Raw genomic sequence first — 17442 nt, forward strand, 5'->3', positions numbered from 1 at the left:
AGCATACGGACCGTTTCCACCAATTAGAGACGTGGAGGCGTGGCGATTGCCCGTGTTGTTACCACAGAGATGATGATACGCGTTATCTGGTTCTTCGTGTTTGTACTGTGAGTCCACGGAGTACTTTCACTGCTTATCGAGCGGATTGTGTTGGGGATAAAATCACCACCATTAAGCAGACTGGAGATTATCAGCTATGGTGCCTTCCAACTCGTGAAGTAAGTCGTTTATGGTCAGCATCTAATGGTGTTCTCGGCGTTCGATGAAGGAACGTTAAAGAACTGTTAGCTTGGAATGCTCCCACCAGACTTCACTTAAAAACTAACCGTTTTTATTTCTCTGCATCCGACTCGTATTATGGCTGGTATTCATAATCGTTCGCGTAATTTGTCCGTATTACCATGGCAGGGAGTAATAATTAAACGTGTTATAACTGTGCTACGTTGGAAACAAAACTGTTAGGTGTGTATTTGCCTTTAATAACGTTTTAACTACTGCTAGCTTCCTATATTACTGAAGTTACTAAGTTCTAGCTAGCATATCGTTAACAGGTGATGCACCAGATCCCGTGCAACATCACAATATGTGACCTAGATTTATAGACACTTTAAATGTTTTTCATGTGCTTTGTGCATCTGTTTTGAAAGGTGGCACCTTACTCACAAATGTTTGTGTTCTGACCTGCCAGCCTCTGTCAAGCTAAAAAATAAGCAGAAAAACCTTTAGAGATATTGTTAGATGACTTTTTGCTTGTTTACCAGAAACATGCACGTTTAATTTTCTGTTTTTTTCTTAATTTATGCAGAACAAACTAACAGAGTGGCATTATAACATCTTAAGATATGACAGATGTATCATATTAAACCTCTCCACTGGCAATACAACAAAAAATCTTAGATCACATGGGTCTTAGTACCTTATTAGGCATCAAATATAGTGTCATATCTGCTGCTTGTTTGTCAGAGTTGATTCATAGCTAACATGATAAACATTTAAAACAATAGTCCGGTTTCACCAAGACGCCATGCTTTCACAGTGGCTGTAAAAATAGTTAGTGGTTTTGTTGTTGGTTACCGTGGGAGACAAACTGCTCTTTCCCCTGTTGTTGTGGTTGTGCCTGCTGCATTCCCAGAGAAACTGCATTAGAAGCTTATTGCATCTGTTTTCACAGAATGCATACAGCTCGCAGCCCCCCGTCCATCCCGACAGGTGCCCCAGGAGACCCCCTGGACCTCAGCTTGTCCGGCCTCCAGCTTTCTATGTCCAAAAGGCCCAGCAGTGCATCACCAGGGAAGTACTTCTCTCGATCAGTGTCAGTGTCTGTGGCTGGTGACAGCAGAGGAAAACGCAACACATTGGTGAGTTACTAACATAATCAAATCAAGATGCAGGAATGAGGAAGGCAGCTTTGTCTCCTTCTTCTTGTTTCTCAATTCCCCGTAAAACCAGCACATAACTAACCTATTAACAAGCCTTTTACATCCACAGAGTGATGCCAGCTTTGGTAGCTCCCGTTCCATCAAGAACCTGAGGCGGTCCAACAGCACCACCCAGGTTAACCAGCAGGCCAACCTCAGTTTAAGGTGCAAACACACAGATGCAGTAACAGTTGCACAGAGAGGATAGCGGTGCCTCTTTGAGAATTATTTTCTCATCTCTGGGTCAAACCAGTTTTGCTAATTTCTTATCACTGACATTGACACAGTGCAGAGCGTACAGTACGGTATGTGCTGATTCATGTTCTCTGCAGAGCCTCAGGCACAGCCAGCTCTGAGCTTCTCACTTAGATCACAAACTAACTTTGCAGAAAGTACACATGATTCTGAAATACGAAGGACAGATTATTTGTGCATTTCAGATCTTTTGTTCTCAGCGGTCTTGAAGTCGTGCTTGTATTCCCAGGAACTAATTTAAAGGCTCAGGCCAGCGCCGTGAAGCTCTTTAAACCAGAGTGTCTCTCCTCGGTGAGCAACAGCTGGTCACCCTGACGCCTCAGCGGCTCGGACAATGGGAACGATGGCGCGCCAACTCCTGCATGATAAAGGGTGGAGGCTGTTTCTGGGGTCGGGGGGTGCAGGGACTGGCTTTGTCCCATGTTAGAGGGGGAGGGTGAGCACCTAATGGGTCAGGTTACCCCCTCCACCAGGAGCCAGTGAAAAGAGAAGTGTGTGTACACATTCTGGGGCCATTGTCTGGCAGCTGCCGCCAGGCTCCCTCCTCCTCAGTCTCTGACATGAGGAGCTGTGTGGTTTTAAATTTAAAGGCAGTCTAACCCCCCCAACACTTTCTCAAACCCTCTAGACTCTTTTCGGACTGTCGGACTGGTGGGTCACTCACCACCGCTCTGCCTCTCCACTGCCCCCCCCTCCCTGCCTGCATCTATTACTTGAAACTCAAAAACTAGAGGAATGTGCTGCCTGAATAGTGTTGTCAGATAGCTTTTCCTTGGGCCAGCTGGCTTCCCACACACCGCCCCCCCTCGAAGACACACACTCTCGTCTTATGTACTTATGCAGACAGAAACACGCTGTACAGACAGGGGGTCACCCTGCATCTGCGCCTCACGATGGAGGGGCCGCAGCGCGAGGCCATCAGGATCAACATATGCAAGCATTAGCATGGAATCCATCACAGAGTCCCCCCCAGCAGACAGTCAGCTGCTACATGGTGAATTCCAGAAGAAAAGAAGTGAAGAGCCTCAGTTCTGCAGCTGTCATGACGGCAGTTAATCAGAAAGGCTGCAGCTCAATGGAGTTGTGTAACTGTGTGAAAAACCCAAATTTAATGACGGATTAGAGGATTGTCTTTGCTTTCATTTACCCCAACAGCTCTTTTAAGGCTACTAAATGACAAAAAAAGAGCTTTTTCACCCCTTGGGTTTTATGTTCTCAGGTTGTTGAGGTAACAGTCTAATTTGTGGCTGGTTTGTTTTCTCCAGTCAGGACCAGAGCGAGGACTACTTGGCTCTGTTTGACAGCAGCTCAGATGGACGTAAGAAATTGGCCAGTTTGAGCAAGACCTCACCGGACAGAACCACATGGAACATTCTGGTATTTCAAGCACACTATCATGTTTGGCTGCCCAATCACATCACCTATAGTAAACAGCTAAAACACAAAGCTAAGCGTTGGGAATACAAAAGCCTTCTCATATGTTAATATTAGTCAGATTGTAGTAGTTAAGTGTGTAATAAATGAATGTTTTGCCTTCTAAGGATGATCAGCCCAGATCTTTCCCCCCACACTCGAGCTCCCGCAGCACTGGCAGCATGGACTCGCCCACCAGCCTAAAGAAAAAAGAGCCTGGAATCGCTCTGGCTGCCACCTTCACTGCCAACAACAGGTGGGCGGCATCTTTGTCTCCCACACACACACACACACACACACACAATGATCCAGGTGTCTCCTTCTCATGCCTCTCTCTGGATTTCTAGCTGTTTCTAATATTTCATACCTGCTGATCACGGCATCTGATACCCATGCCTTCATGAATTCCTCCCACACACACACACACAGAGTTTTCTTCCATGGAAATGATAAAACAGTCCAGGCTGAGTTTATGACATGGTGCGAATCTGTTTCAAAGCCTGCACAGTGTCAGTTACTCCAATGCCCCAAGGAGGTCTGTGCACTGAATAATGTGGCTGTTTGTTTTCCACAGGAGCAACAAGGGAGCTGTGGGCAACTCCGTCACCACAATTTTACACAACAACTACTCTGAGAAGCCACTCACACCTAAGAGCTCCAACCAGAAGCCCTCCTTCAAGTATGTCCTGAAATGTTCAGTCGCTCAGTGACATCAGTGAGTGTTAAGAGTCAGAACTGCTGCGAACGCATGCCAGACATCAACATATTGTTCTTTCAGCAACATCCTGAAGGCCACGGCGAATGATGAGGTGTCGCTGGAGAACGGCTCCCTCACTAAGTCCCAGAAGAATTTCTCCTCATCTTCCACCTCCAACAACAGGTCTCCAGTGTCGGCTCAGCGCTGCAGCCCTGTCCCGCCGCGGAGGGGGGAGGTCACAGAGGAGGAGGCCGAGAGGTCAGACCCGCTGAACACCGGCTGCGGTGCTGTCTGCATGCTGACTTGGTTTTGGTGTCTGTGTGGCTCACAGCAGTTCTGCTGTGTTCTTGAAGGTTCATTCTGCAGGTGAACCAGGCAGCAGTCACCATTCAGCGCTGGTACAGACGTCACACCAAAAGAAAACTTACCAACCAGGCAGTTATCAAACAGATCATTGCCAATAAAAGAAAGGTATGTGTCAGCTTCTTCTTTTCACTCTCAGAACTGGTTTTACTTTCTGTGGCGCTGACGCTATTTTCCCCCTGTAGGAGTGGGAGGAGAGAATCCAGGAGGACGGTCACCCGGAGGGGCAGAGGAAGGCTGAAGACAGGAAGCGGATTCGTGAGGAGAAAGCTCGTCTTGCCCGCCTTGCCGCCATCCAGGTGCACAGCTTTGATAACACTGATTTACTTCCAGTGATCCCATGAAGATGGGAGATGTGATGAGATGTGATGAAAATAGTCAAAACTGAAGCTACACAGATGATAACTTTACTGTATGTGTGACTCTCTGAGAACATGAAATCCTTCTCTTACCATAACTCACAGGCATCTTTCTTAGACTCTTCTGTTTTTACAAAAAGATTAGAAACTGTCAGATGTTTGCTTAGACTTTAACACGTATGAGGACCAGTCAGAAAAACTCTTCTCAACTGAAGAAGCGTTTATCTGCACAAACTAACTCAAGCTTCTCTTTTAGCTTACACACCATTATATGTGTCACATTCTTAAGTATCATCCCAGCATCAGTTCTGTGTGCAACTTTCCCAGGATAGTTTACAGGATTATCTTGTGTCTCCCCCTGCTGGTGTGTTGCAGGAACTGCAGCAGAACAGAGCACAGCGAGCTGCAGAGGGGCAGCATGCCGCCGAAGTGGAGCTGGAAAACGTGTGGCAAACGGGTGCAATTGGACGAAAGAAGCAGCCCAAGATCTCCCTGACCAATAAAAGCCCAGCGTCACCGAGCAACAACAGCCCGATGTCCCCCACAGACACCAAAACCAAGAACACAGGTTTGTACCATACATCACCTCTGATCTGTTTCCAGCATCCCTGAACTTTTGTATATGAGGTTATGAGTGCTTTATATAGTGCTCTTATTATCCTCTTATGGTTCCCAAAAGAGCGTCATATCAAACATGGATGATGTTAAAGGATCGTAGTTAGTGTATTGATCAGTTACATGTTTCCACAGACTGCAATCTGAACATTGTGGCTGATTTAGGTGAGATGAGCTTCAGGGCCGTATCCCCTGCTCCGTCCAGTCACAGAGGCTCTCAGTCTTCTCAGGTGTGTCCTTCATTACCTCCCAAGGTCAGCTCTCAGGGTGCTTAATTCTTTAATGATGATTTTGAAGCACTCACTTTCTGTTCTATTTGCAGAAGGAGGACAGACCAGAGGGAGACGTTCCTGTGGTTCAGCAGCATCATCAGGAGAGTGACAGGAAACTTAAGGAGAAAGCTCGTCTGACCCGTCTCACTGCTGCACAGGTGAACACGTCTTTGGTAAAACCTCATTTAAGCTGAGAGTTCTGATACCTGACTGGGGCTGCATGGCGGTGTGGTGCTGAGCTGTCACCTCTCAGCACAAAGGTTTCTGCTTCTGACCTTTGCATGTTCTCCCCGTGCATGTGTGGGCGCTCTCTGCACTCTTCCTCCCACTGTTCAAAAACATGCAAGTTCGGTTAATTGGTGATTCTAAATTGACGTTCTCCCCCCCTGCGTGGGATGAAGTGGGTAATAAAAGTGAGTGAACCAATGAATGGATCAAACTTGATTAATTTTATCCATTTATCTCTGTTCTTGCCTGACAGGAACAGAGAAGAACGCAGCGAGCTGCAGAGATGGAGCTGGAAAACTTGAGACAGACTGGTACGATGGGACGTAAGAAACCGCTCAAGATTTCCCCGACAAACAAAAATCCTGCATCACCGAGCAACAACAGCCCGATGTCACCCACAGACTCCAAGACTAAGAACACAGGTCCATCCTGTCATTCAGATCAACACTGTCCTCACGATGCCTCCTGTTTGCTTAAAGTAGGTTCTGACATTGGATTGTGTGTTTCTGCAGACTCCAGCTTAAATGTTGTGGCTGATGGAGGCGACCTCAGCTTCAGAGCTGTTTCTCCTGCTTTGTCCAATCACAGAGGATCCCAGTGTTCTCAGGTGAGTCCAGAATATTTCCTCTTTCTTACACACCAAGGCTTGGTGGCATCTGACAGGCACCTGCACTTGTTTTTTCTGCGTGGAACGAACCATCAGCTCTGTCAGACCCAGTTGGGGCTGTTTTCACTCAGTTCCTCGTGTTAAAACGCTGTCGGGGCGGGCAGTGGATGAGATCACTTCGATTGGCTGTTCAGAGTTACAAATGAACTCTGTTGTAATTTATTCTGTATCTATACCTATCTATCATATCTATCTATATATATATTATAAGCTTAAATGTCTAATAAAGGACGCATTCATGTAGGCAACCACCCACACGATGGGTTAGTTTAAACTGAAATGCTGTTTTTTGGCTCTAAACACATTGAAACAGTCTCTAACTGAGCCAGAACCATGTTTGACAACTAAAAACAGAAGTAATGATGACCCGACTTCATGCAAACATTGATTTGTTTACATTTCTGCCTTGTTAAATCATTCATTGACTAAGTTGCATCCTTTTGCACACGTCTACGGTTTGTTGGAGTCGGCAGTGGAGGTTATCTTTGTGGTGTGTTCAAATACACCTCCACCTCCCGCCAACAGGAAATCTGCCATCGTGGCTTGTTTTTGACCTTGCTTTGGTGTTTATGACCCCTAAAAGTTCTTGTGTCTTGATTCTGGTGACATGTTTGAGCATGCTGGTCGTCTTTGTGCTGCAGGACATCCTGCAGAGGTCTGTGAGTGTGGAGGACCAGCGTCAGGGAGCTCTGACCTGCAGAGCTCCATCTAAAACCACCCTCAATGAGCTGCTGGACACCCTGAAGCTGTTAGAGGAGGAGCCAGTGAGGCTGTCAGAGCCAAAGTCCTACCGCAAGGAGAAATATGCATGGATAGATGAGGTTGGTGTTCATTTCCCAGTCAGGCAGCTCATATCTTCAGAGGTTTAAATAAAATCACAATGAAGCCGTAGCAAACTGTTGATGCGTTGACCTGCATTTTATTAAAGGACGGGGACTCGAACTCTCTGACCACTGACAATGTTGAGCGTCACGGTCAGCTGAGCCATCATCCTGCGCTGCCAGACGGGGGCGCTCTGCTCTCAGAGGCCAAGCTGCAGAGCATCATGAGCTTCCTGGATGAGATGGAGAAGTCTGAGCAGGAGAGGCCGCGATCGGTCACCTCAGGATCCCACAGAGAAGTCAGTGTTAAAGTCAGTGTTTTTTATAGAAATGCAGACCATTTAAACTGCGGATGGATGCTGTTTAACTGTCTTTGACGAAGTTTCTGGTTGGTTGACACGTTGTTGTTGTTGTTTTCAGGCGGTGCTGTCTGAGGAGGAGCTGGTCGGCATCGAGCACGCGTCGGCCACCGCTGCTGAAGTCACCGGCTCTATGATGAGAATCAAAATGGAGCTGGAGGAGAAAAAACGCACGGTCAACATGCTGCAGACAGCTCTGGTGGGGGAGATGCACACACTTGTTAGTTTCTGACCCTGTTAGATGACGTGCTAACAGCTAACATCTTTTTTTTTAGGCCCAGCAGAGGGAACTGACGGCGAGACATGTGAAGGAGACGGAGAAGGAGCTGAGCAGAAACTTCCAGCTCCAGAAGGAACAATACGAAGCCACCATCCAGAGACACCTGACCTTCATCGACCAGGTGTGGATGCTCCTTTAAAACAGCAGAATCCCTCTCGCCTGCTGTGTCTGCGTTTAAGTTTGGTCTCAGATATTCGGTGTCTCTCCTCAGCTCATCAACGACAAAAAGACTCTGAGTGAGCGCTGTGAAGGAGTGGTGGCAGAACTGAAACAGGTGGACCAGAAGTACACGAAGAAGATCGCACAAATGCAGCAGCAGCATGAAATGGTGCGTTCACTGGTTGTTTAACGCGTCTGCATCACTTTTCTCTGCGTCTCTGCAGCTTGTGTGAGTGTAACTCGCTGTCTTCTGGTGCTGCTTTAACTGTCTTTTGTCTTCCCTTTTTCTTCATTCTCTCTTCGTTCTTGTATGTATTTCTCACCTTATAGGTGTGGCAAATTCTCGGTCCCTTGTGCGAGGTAACTTTAACTTCTCCTCTAACTCATTCATCTTCGGGCCTTTCAGTGCTTCTGTTCACCTCTCATTTCATTTGTCTGTCCCACACAACTTCTCTTGGACAGTCTGTCTGCATGTGAGTCTTCACGGTCATTTTTTATTGATGTCTACATTTAAAGCTCACTGTTCTCCATGTTAGTAGGTTAATTATTTTTGCCCAAATTAGTATCAGCTCTCCTCTTCCTCTTATTGCCTGCATCCACTGTCGCCATTGTTTCATAAAGCAGTGCCTGACTGCTTGAGTTGTGGCAGTCTTCATCACAGTAGCATCTTCTCTCTGTTACACCACAGTTACCCTCTACTCTCCCCTCCCCGATTCTCTCCCTCCCCCTACAGGAGATCAAGAAGTTAAAAGATCTAATGAGTGCCACAGAGAAGATCCGCCGGGAGAAGTGGATTGATGAGAAAACCAAAAAGATTAAAGAGATCACAGTCAAAGGTAGTGTTGGCAGAGCTGAAACCTCAGAAATGAATGGAAGTATTTGGGGGCAAAAAATCTTTTATTGCTTGAGAGCATGCAGTTGGATGTCTTGAGCACTTGAAATATCTCCTTCAGTGATTTGGTCAGATACGCAGAGGATTTCTACGTCACATTTCCAGCCAACACATCTTTATCTCCCCGAACTTCATGTTCAGATCACGCCACGTTCACTGTACCTCTGAAATGGGAAGTTGGATTTCTTTAGCTCTTACTTTTTATTAACAGCAAATTCCCATCAACACTTTATTTAAGAAATGAGCTAATAATACAAATCAGGTTTTTATATCCCAACTAGGAAATCCATTTTCATTAAAAACTTTCCCAGTCGAATGTTGGATATTTCTGTTTCCCATTTTATGTGAATGCAGCACTATAACAGAACCTGCTTACAGAGAAAATGAACATGCACCCAGTGCTCTGTCCCGTGGTGATTATGTGCATCAAGGTTTATTGAGGCTGACTTTCAGCTTCATGACCTTCTCTCGATCAAACTTTTATTTTTTGTGCTAATGTGGAATTTCTGTGTTTTTCTTGCACTAGAAGCTCGTTTATTGACATCTTCTGTGCAGCACTGAGGCATTCAAAACATTTAAAATTTCACATTCTTTGGATTTTTCCTGTTTGGTCTGGAGTCCTTCACATAGAAGAGTTTGGAGGCTGTTAAAGGCAACTGAAAGAGTCGGGGATACATTCACATATTGACACCAAATAAGTTCATTGACACATAAAAAAAGGTTTTACATGCATAGTTTTTAAAGTATTGAATCCTTTTTTAAGAAAACTGCTGGGTCAAAGCTCCGCCAGCTGTCTTTGATAAGAAAAGTAAGAGTGTGTTCTTATTTTCTCTGTAGTGGACAGAAAGTCTTTGGCTGATTCAGCCCACACAGCTTCAGATTGTTACTGCTGACCTTGTATGACCTGCCAGCTGCTTTTTAAAGGAAAGGTTTGTTTGTTAAGAGTTAAATTAAGTGAAGTACATCTGAGTTTGCTGAAGCTGACTATGTTGTTTCTTACTTCCTGTCTGTGAGGTGCTGATTCCATGAGAAGTGTTTGTCCAGTCACAGGCCTGGAGACTCAGTTCTTTTTATTGCTTTATTTAGTCTGTTCTGTTTCCTTTTGTTGTTTTTTTCCTACTGTAATTAGTCTTCTGAACCATAAAAATGTGAATCATCACAGTTTTTTCCAGCACATTGTATCCAGTGAGGTGTACACAGGGCCTGACCAGCCTCAGAGCATAAACCTTTCTCTGCTCCTCTTCGTCCTCACTCAGGATTGGAGCCAGAGATCCAGAAGCTGATCTCAAAGCACAAACAGGAGCTGAAGAAGCTGCGGACGCTTCATGAGGCGGAGCTGCTGCAGGCGGATGAACGGGCGGCGCAGCGCTACATCCGCCAATGTGAGGATCTCCGGCAGCAGCTGGAGAGGGAGAAGGAGGAGCTGTGCCAGAGGGAAAGAGATCAGGCCAAGCACAGGTGAGCACAGCCTCTTCATGCTTATATGCTGTGGTGGTTCACAGTCGGGGATGAGCGTTTCCTGTTGAAGCTGCTCACACTTCATGCTCTCAGCCAGGATGTTGCTGTTGTTGATGAGAGCTTTCGTAGCTTGTTTACTGAGTTGTGTGCGTGTCTCTGTCAGGTATGAGAAGCAGCTGCAGGAGGAGGAGTTGTCCCTGCAGCAGCAGAGGAGGCGTCTCTTCAAGGAGGTGTCTGATGAGAAAGAGAGGCTGGCTCAGCTGGCTGCCAGGTGAGGTCAAAGGTCAGAGCCAACCACAGCTGCATTTCAACTAAAAGTACCCAGAACTTTTACTCCAGGGGCAAAAAAGGATTTCTTATCACAGGTGTTTGTGTTTCCACTGCTTGGATTAGATCATGAGCCTGAGCTCCTCACACAGAGTTCATCTCAGCTGCAGTCACATATTGTGTCCCATTGGACAAACACTGTTAACTGAACCACGAGACCTTCTACAAACATGTTAAAATAGCCTTTTTTTGTGGAATTTGATCCCACGTTGATTTTATTTCGAGTGGCTTAAAAGTATTTTTTCTGTTGATATAACCAGAGATTTTGGTTGTTCTTTTTTTCCAACTCTCTTTTTTCTTTGTGTGTCTGCTGCAGGCAGCGCACCGAGCTGGAGGATCTGCGGCGGCAGCTGGAGGAGAACAGCTCTCTGGCAGGACGAGCCCTCAGAGAGGAGCTGGATAAGACCAGAGAGGAGCAGGAGAGGAGACACCAGGTGAGACTTCAGGCTCCGCCGCCTCAGATCTCCTGGTTTTATCCACACAGTGAAGTCTGACTCAGAACTGAAGCTCATGCCGAGTGTTGTTTGTGTTTCTAGGTGGAGATGAAGGCATTACAGGAACGTTTGGACATCGAAAGGCAGACATGGGAGGAAAACTACAAGAAGAAAGAGGTTTGTCAAAATTCAAGCATGAATCCAAGCAGCCACACTCTGCTCTGTTTGGCCTTTTTTTCACAATGAAGTACAATTATTCATTAAATACACAGTGAACATGAGGTACTTTATCTGTAGACGTGTTGGCATCTGAGTCTGAGTCCAGCTGGTGGAGGAAGGAAAGAATTTTCCGTTTCTTTCTACAGTCGTTTCAAATGCAAGAGAACTTGATCCGTGTGAACAGAAGCTGATCTTTTCTGCTTTTTCTGTCACATATTGCAACACAGACAGGCTTCCATCTCCCTGCAATCAACCTGTGTTTGTGTCTGTGTGTTCACAGGAAGCGTGGATGCTGAGCCGCGAGCGCGAGCTGAAGGAAGAGCTGCGGCGGGAACGCGACAAAGAGATCGAGCTCGCCATCTGGACGCTGGAGGAGGAGACCAGTAAGGACAAAGAGGACTGTGAGAGGGCAGCTGACAACAGGTGTGTGTGTGAACCCCCGTCTGGAGATTAATGCCTTACAGAGCCATCAGGTAGAGGAACGCTGGTGGAGAACATTTTTCCATTGATTTACTGTTAAAACACTCAAATGTTTCATACTGTCTGTAAGAAATATTTCTGTAAGTTTACCTTTAAGTTCAAACATGTTTGGTCCTAACTTAACTTATCAGAGGTGCAGATTCAGCTTCCTCAACTGGAGCATGATGTCATAAACATAAGCCTGATGCAGCACAGATATGAAGAGAAACTGCACATCTTTAAGTCCTGCGAGTGCACAATCCTTTATTCTTAGTGAGTAATAACGGTGACCACTGTGTGTAGCATTCATGCTGATATCAGTGTTTGCTGTTTTCAGAGTGAAGCGCATAAGAGAAAAGTACGAGGCTGAGCTGAGGGAGCTGGAGCGCTCAGAGAGGGCGGCTGTGGAGAAACAACAAGAGCTGAGGAAGAAGCAGATGGAGACGGAAGGGGAGCTGATCCGACTCCAGGCTGTGCTCAGACAGAAGGAGCAGGAGATTGAAGACATCACACAGGTAAGAGGGATGTGACTGACTTCAGGTCTGAACTGTTTTAAACTTTCTGTTTTAAACCGGGCCTGTTCCTGGTGTTCGGCTTGTCTTCTCAGACCAGAGACAAGCTGGCAGAAGAGCGCCGCAGCCTGGCAGAGGTGATAAGGCAGGAGTTTGCAGACCGCTTGGTGATGACGGAGGAGGAAAACCGCGGGCTGAAGGTGGAGGTGTCAGAGGTGCGAGCGAGGCTGCGTCTGGAGGTGGAGAGGATCAGCCGGGAGAAGGAGGAGGAGCTGGCTGAAGTCCACCAACGGTAAGCTGAGGGGATGGAGCTTCACCTGTTTTCCTCAAACAGCAGGCCTGCGGCTGTGCTGTCAAACGTTCTGAGTTTATCATCATGTTTAAAGTTTAAGAGACACAGAAACTTCTCCGGACCCTCTGCGGAATGTCAGGTCATGGATTTAGATCAGTGCGAGTCTCCAAACATTTAGAAAGCTTTGTTAGGGGCCAGCTGGCTCCCCCCCCCCCCCCCCCCCCCCCGCTCTCGTAAAGGTGGAAAAAGGAATGTTGACACACAATTTAAAACTGTAGTTTGAACTATATTTGGGACAGAAACTGAGGCGCTCTGCTGGGTATCAGATAGTTTCTAAAAGAAGAGAAATATGAGCTGGATGGAGAGTTAAAGGAGCTCTGAGGAGGACCTGATTCATGAAGAGTCAAGTTACAGGATACTTCATTTAGTGAATGTTTTATCCAAAGTGATGAACAAATGAGGAACATCCTTTAACGGTGTGCAGGTCAAACAGGTGAAGCAGTGCGAGGTAAGTGTGAGTTCGGCATGTTTCAGTGTTCAGAGAGGAGGTGCGAGCTCCTTAAATGTGAAAGAAATGTTCCTGCTCTGCACCAAACAAACCTTAACCCTAACCCCGCCGTGATAAACCGTGTATGTTCAGTCTTACAGGAACACGGGGGCTGAGGAGGAGCTCTGGGATACACTAAAAACCTCCGGCTGTTTGCTTTTATGTGGAATGTTTTCCAAAAAGGTCCGAACCGATTCAGCGTCAGAGATGTGGGAGGCAGGAAACTGTCACACATAAACTGTGGTCTCACATTATTTTACTGCATGAAAGTTTTTATTATCGTTGCTGTCAACGGATTAAATCCTGTCCTGCTCTCTGTTTTAAGCGGTCCGTAAATGAAACTCCAGTTGATAGCATTGTGTTTGCTGGGAGCTCATTTCAGCTGCAGATTTGGTGCTGTGGTGTTTGCAGCCGCAGGGTGGTGTTCATGGAACTGAGTCCAAATGAATCGTTGCCTTTACGCTCTTTAATTAACATCCGGTCGTCCGGTGCAGCTCCAGCTGAGTTTGTCTTCACATTTGAAGGTAGCAGTATAGTCTCACACATGACTTTGATAAACGGAGTCTTTGTTGAAGACAAAAAATGGAGAAAAGTCCTTCTTTTTCCCTCATTTCAGTGTTGGTCATGATTGTAATGCTCATTCCTCCTTCATGTTAAATGCCCCCCCCACACACACCACCACTTTGTGCACATCCACGTTTTGCAATAGGATGGTTGCTCTCAGTATATTTTAAAGAAAATAAATGGATCTCAATTCCAATACGGCGTTCTGAAGCATGGAAAACCCATTTGTGTCTTTGTCTGTTAGCTCTGCAGCCTGTGTTCCACGCTGCTATAAAACTAAGAGGAAAAAGGTTTATTTACATGATTTATGATCACTTGTGTCACTCCAGCCAAGTGTAAGAGTCTCCTGCATTTTTATATCAGTTACAGCGTAGCAGTAAGTAAAGGTATTAATGATTAATTAATAATATTAATGATTTTATTTAGAGAAAATAAAATGAAGAAACATCCCTGCAGAGATTATTGTTGTACGTATTTAACTCTATAAATAAAAGATGAAAGGGTTGGTGCTGTGGCTCACACTCCAACAGCTCCTCTTAGCTCTGCACTGATGATGAAACTGAAACTTTCCGGTTCTTTTCCGGATAGTTTCTCAACCCTGATCCATGGCCACCTGGTACAAAATAAAGTGGCTTTCTGTGGTGAGCAAATTAAACTTTGATGAACTGAATTAGGCCAGACTGGAAAGGCTGAATAACTGAAAACTGAGAAGTGGTTTCAAATAACTGGAAACAGCCTGATGATGGAGGTACCGACCAGTAAAGGCGGAGATGAGTGGTCCAGACTGCGGTGTGGTGGAAGGGTCCAGACGTCTCTTTAGTGTCTCAGATAACTCTGTGAGAAGAGTTCAGATAAAACTTTGAAGCAACAGCAGATAAGTTGATGAACTTTAACACTATGTGCTTCATATCAGTTTTCCCTCCACTGTGTCCCTGACAAGTGACGACTGTCACCGTAAGCCTGATAAAAATAACCCAACATTGATTAAAAATAAACAGCTGGCCACCCAACACGTCTGAAAGTCCGTCCCAAATATCTGAATCTGGCCTCAGCGGCAACAAGCCAAGCCTGCTCTTTGACTGGGGGAAAACAACCGAACAATAAGATCTGAAGTGAACAATCACAGTTTGTTGTTGGAAGCCTTATCAAACTCTGATGAACAGAAGAAAAAACATGTTAGGCCCTGTGGTTTGAGCTTTAAAAAAGGTGAAAAGGGTCTCTGTATTCCATGTTATTTAACATCCTCGTGTCTGTGGTTTTCCAGAGTGAAGTCGGCCATCTTGAAGAAAGAGGAAACTGTGAGTAATCTCCGGAAGCAGCACGAGGTGAGTCTCCTGATGAAGCACAGCTCGTCAGACCTGGTATTAACATCCTTTCTGACCACAAGTTCTGTAACAAACAACAATGAAAGGAGCGAAATAACATGAGTGAACATCTGCTGACTGAAGATTTACAAACTGAAGCCTTCTGCAAATTTGATTCAAAAGCAGCCTTTAAAGGAGACGCTTAAAACGACATCTGCTCCCAATAAAAGGCAACTTCACTGCGTGTAATATGTCCCCCGGTCTGTAACTGCACACTGTAACTGTCTGTCAGTCACACATCCTCACACTGATAGAAGGACTGATGCATCCGTATGATCTGGGGACCCAGGCTGCATGTTAATACTGTCTGTCGGTCTGTCTTTCAGCACAATTTAAAAATGTCCGATGAGTGACAGCGTGCCTGAGCATTGTCCTCTCCTCTGATAGGCTGCCCTGAAGCGGGCGGACCACCTGGAGGCCTTGTGGGAGCAGCAGAGGAAGCAGCTGTTGGAGAAGTGATTGACAGGAAGGTCTGGTTCCCCACCCCTCCTCCATCAGTGCTGCGTGGCTGCAGCCTCCACCTGAGGCTGTTTTTCCCACCTGAGGCTGAACTTGTGGAGCTAAAGAAGGCTGAACATGACTGAACCTACCTCACTTGAAATACAGAGACTGGGAAAATGCACTGAGTTTGACTGTTTGGGACCCCCCCCCCCACTCCACAGGCATGAAGGAGTGTGTTGGGTTTGAACTCCCCTCATTTACACAGACCAGGTGGCACCAGATAAGGACCTCCCTTCCTGCTTGTCTCTCCAGAGGAGGACAGCTCCAGTTGTTCAGTGTCGCCCTGCTGCCGTCTGTGGGAACAGGAATGTGCACGTTCCCCGCAGAGCTGTCATATAGAACGCTTCCAGATGTTTCTGGACCCAGCCTCAGCCTGCTGGTGTGCAGCGGGACACTTCAGGAGATCACAGCTCAAGCACGAGCCTGGAACAAGTGGAGCTCTTGGTGTGCCCTTTAATCTGCCGAGTCATGTGTTTTCTCCTGTGTGCCCCCGAGGCCAGTGTTAATTACAGGATCTTTAACCTCCCCCCCGCCCTGCGACCAGCTCTGAGCAGCAATCTAACAACGGTTACAGACTGAAGTTAGAGAGCGTGGAGAAGGCTTTGGAACGTTTAGGAAACTTAAAGGAAAACGAGTGAAGAATGAAGTTGTGAGGTCAGATGATTGCAGAGAGTCTCTGAGGGTTTCTGAATGTGGGGAAAAGAAAAGAAACGAGCAGATGCAGAAAAGAAGGAATGCTTAGAAGATTAGAAAAGCAGAGCTGGGACAGAGCGGGCTGAGGGGGCCCAGGACATGTGGCCGGAGGATAAAGGGTAAAAGCCGTTTCTGTGTTGCCCCTCAACAGAGAAAAGACTTCTGGGTTTTAGTTTTTTCTAATTTCTCACCCTTTAAGATGAATTAAGTAACGTTAAAGCCGCTTCCAAAGACGCAGAAAGTCTTTGTGGGTAAGATTCCAGTCAGAGGGTTAATGTCCTGCATCAGTGAGAAGCTCTAAAGCTGGAAGTACAGCCTGTTATTTAGGTACAGCACCATGTGAAAGGCAGAAGATATTTATTCATTTAGCCTCTTTTCTTTATTTATTTCAGCACTCGTACACAAACAGAAAGGCCGTAGATGTGAAGTCATTCTTACACTTTATTAACACAACGTGTTTCTTAGAATTTCTTCTGCAGGAAACAGTTCCGGTGTCATGCTGAGACCAGAACTGGGCCATTTTTAGATGATCTCTGTCAGGTTTTTTCTGACTGGGAAGATAAACTCGTGTTAGCTGGGGAGTGCAGCTTTAGTTTGACCAGTTAAAGCGGATCAGCTGGTGCTTGGTTGCACTGTGGGAGCCTCCCTGAGTCATGGGACGCTGGGTTGAAGCTGCTCTGTTGCTGCTGGCACCGCGGACCCGACAGCGCGGCCGTGTGAGCCGGCATTCCTCGAACATGTCCGTCCTGCAAGTGCCAGTCAGTCTTTTCTTTGTGTGTCACCGCTCCTCCCGTCCCGACCCGGAGTGACCCCCGTGGTGACGCCTTCACATTCACTTCAGCCCGCTGTTTTCTTTTGTGAACACATCTCTGAACATCTGCGCCCCGACACGGAGCTCCTGAACGCACCGTTCTGTTGTTTTTCATGGTCATGGTTGGAAAACTGTGGAGAATGATGTGTCAGCAAAAAGAATAAAAAGCAAAGACTGTTTAAAAGATGCACTTTGTTCCTCGTCTCTGTTCGCTGTGGGAAAACTGACAATTGTTTGCTTGTTTTGTCCTCCTCCCTCCCCCCTCCCTCCCTCCCTCTGTCCCACCATTCCTGCCTTTCAGGCCACAAATCATGAGGAGATGAAGAAGTCTTCAGTCCAGACTCCAAATTATGGTTTTGAGCCTGCAGTGGCTTCTTCTAAATTGCAGAATTTAATTCCTGAAGTCTGCGACCCACAAAACTTCAACAGTTTTCCTTTTTTTTTTAAATAAATGGCTGTTTTG

General features: G+C 46.3%; 2 protein-coding genes across 3 annotated transcripts in view; one reads left to right on the forward strand and one right to left on the reverse strand.

Moving 5' to 3' along the window:
• LOC140278884 (uncharacterized) overlaps window positions 1-17442 on the reverse strand; it is a 243468-nt gene that overhangs the window by 155657 nt on the left and 70369 nt on the right. The window lies entirely within an intron of this gene.
• Window positions 64-17158, forward strand: cep131 (centrosomal protein 131). 2 transcript variants are annotated; one of them, XM_072373514.1, is made up of 30 exons: window positions 64-218; window positions 1172-1358; window positions 1489-1583; window positions 2939-3050; window positions 3215-3342; window positions 3661-3765; window positions 3865-4041; window positions 4137-4254; window positions 4332-4445; window positions 4881-5073; window positions 5256-5350; window positions 5443-5550; window positions 5874-6042; window positions 6133-6227; window positions 6929-7108; window positions 7216-7407; window positions 7529-7666; window positions 7743-7868; window positions 7959-8075; window positions 8237-8266; window positions 8640-8742; window positions 10055-10256; window positions 10420-10527; window positions 10900-11017; window positions 11120-11194; window positions 11517-11659; window positions 12033-12210; window positions 12303-12499; window positions 14875-14935; window positions 15362-17158. In XM_072373514.1, the coding sequence occupies exons 2-30, from the start codon at window positions 1173-1175 to the stop codon at window positions 15431-15433; spliced, it is 3735 nt and encodes a 1244-aa protein (XP_072229615.1). In that variant the 5' UTR covers window positions 64-218; window position 1172; the 3' UTR covers window positions 15434-17158. The 2 variants fall into 2 exon arrangements, with proteins under 2 accessions (XP_072229615.1, XP_072229616.1); XM_072373515.1 differs by lacking the exon at window positions 8237-8266.

The sequence above is a fragment of the Leuresthes tenuis genome, unplaced genomic scaffold (genome assembly GCF_036924035.1).
Source record: "Leuresthes tenuis unplaced genomic scaffold, fLeuTen1.0.hap1 SCAF_20, whole genome shotgun sequence".
NCBI classification, from domain to species: domain Eukaryota; kingdom Metazoa; phylum Chordata; class Actinopteri; order Atheriniformes; family Atherinopsidae; genus Leuresthes; species Leuresthes tenuis.

Excerpts from the sequence above, each read along its gene's own strand:
- cep131 (XM_072373514.1), top strand. The coding sequence starts at position 1,173 with ATGCATACAGCTCGCAGCCCCCCGTCCATCCCGACAGGTGCCCCAGGA. Across the intron at positions 5,351-5,442 it reads GAGGCTCTCAGTCTTCTCAG|AAGGAGGACAGACCAGAGGG; the intron begins GTGTGTCCTTCA and ends TTCTATTTGCAG. Across the intron at positions 6,228-6,928 it reads GAGGATCCCAGTGTTCTCAG|GACATCCTGCAGAGGTCTGT; the intron begins GTGAGTCCAGAA and ends TTTGTGCTGCAG.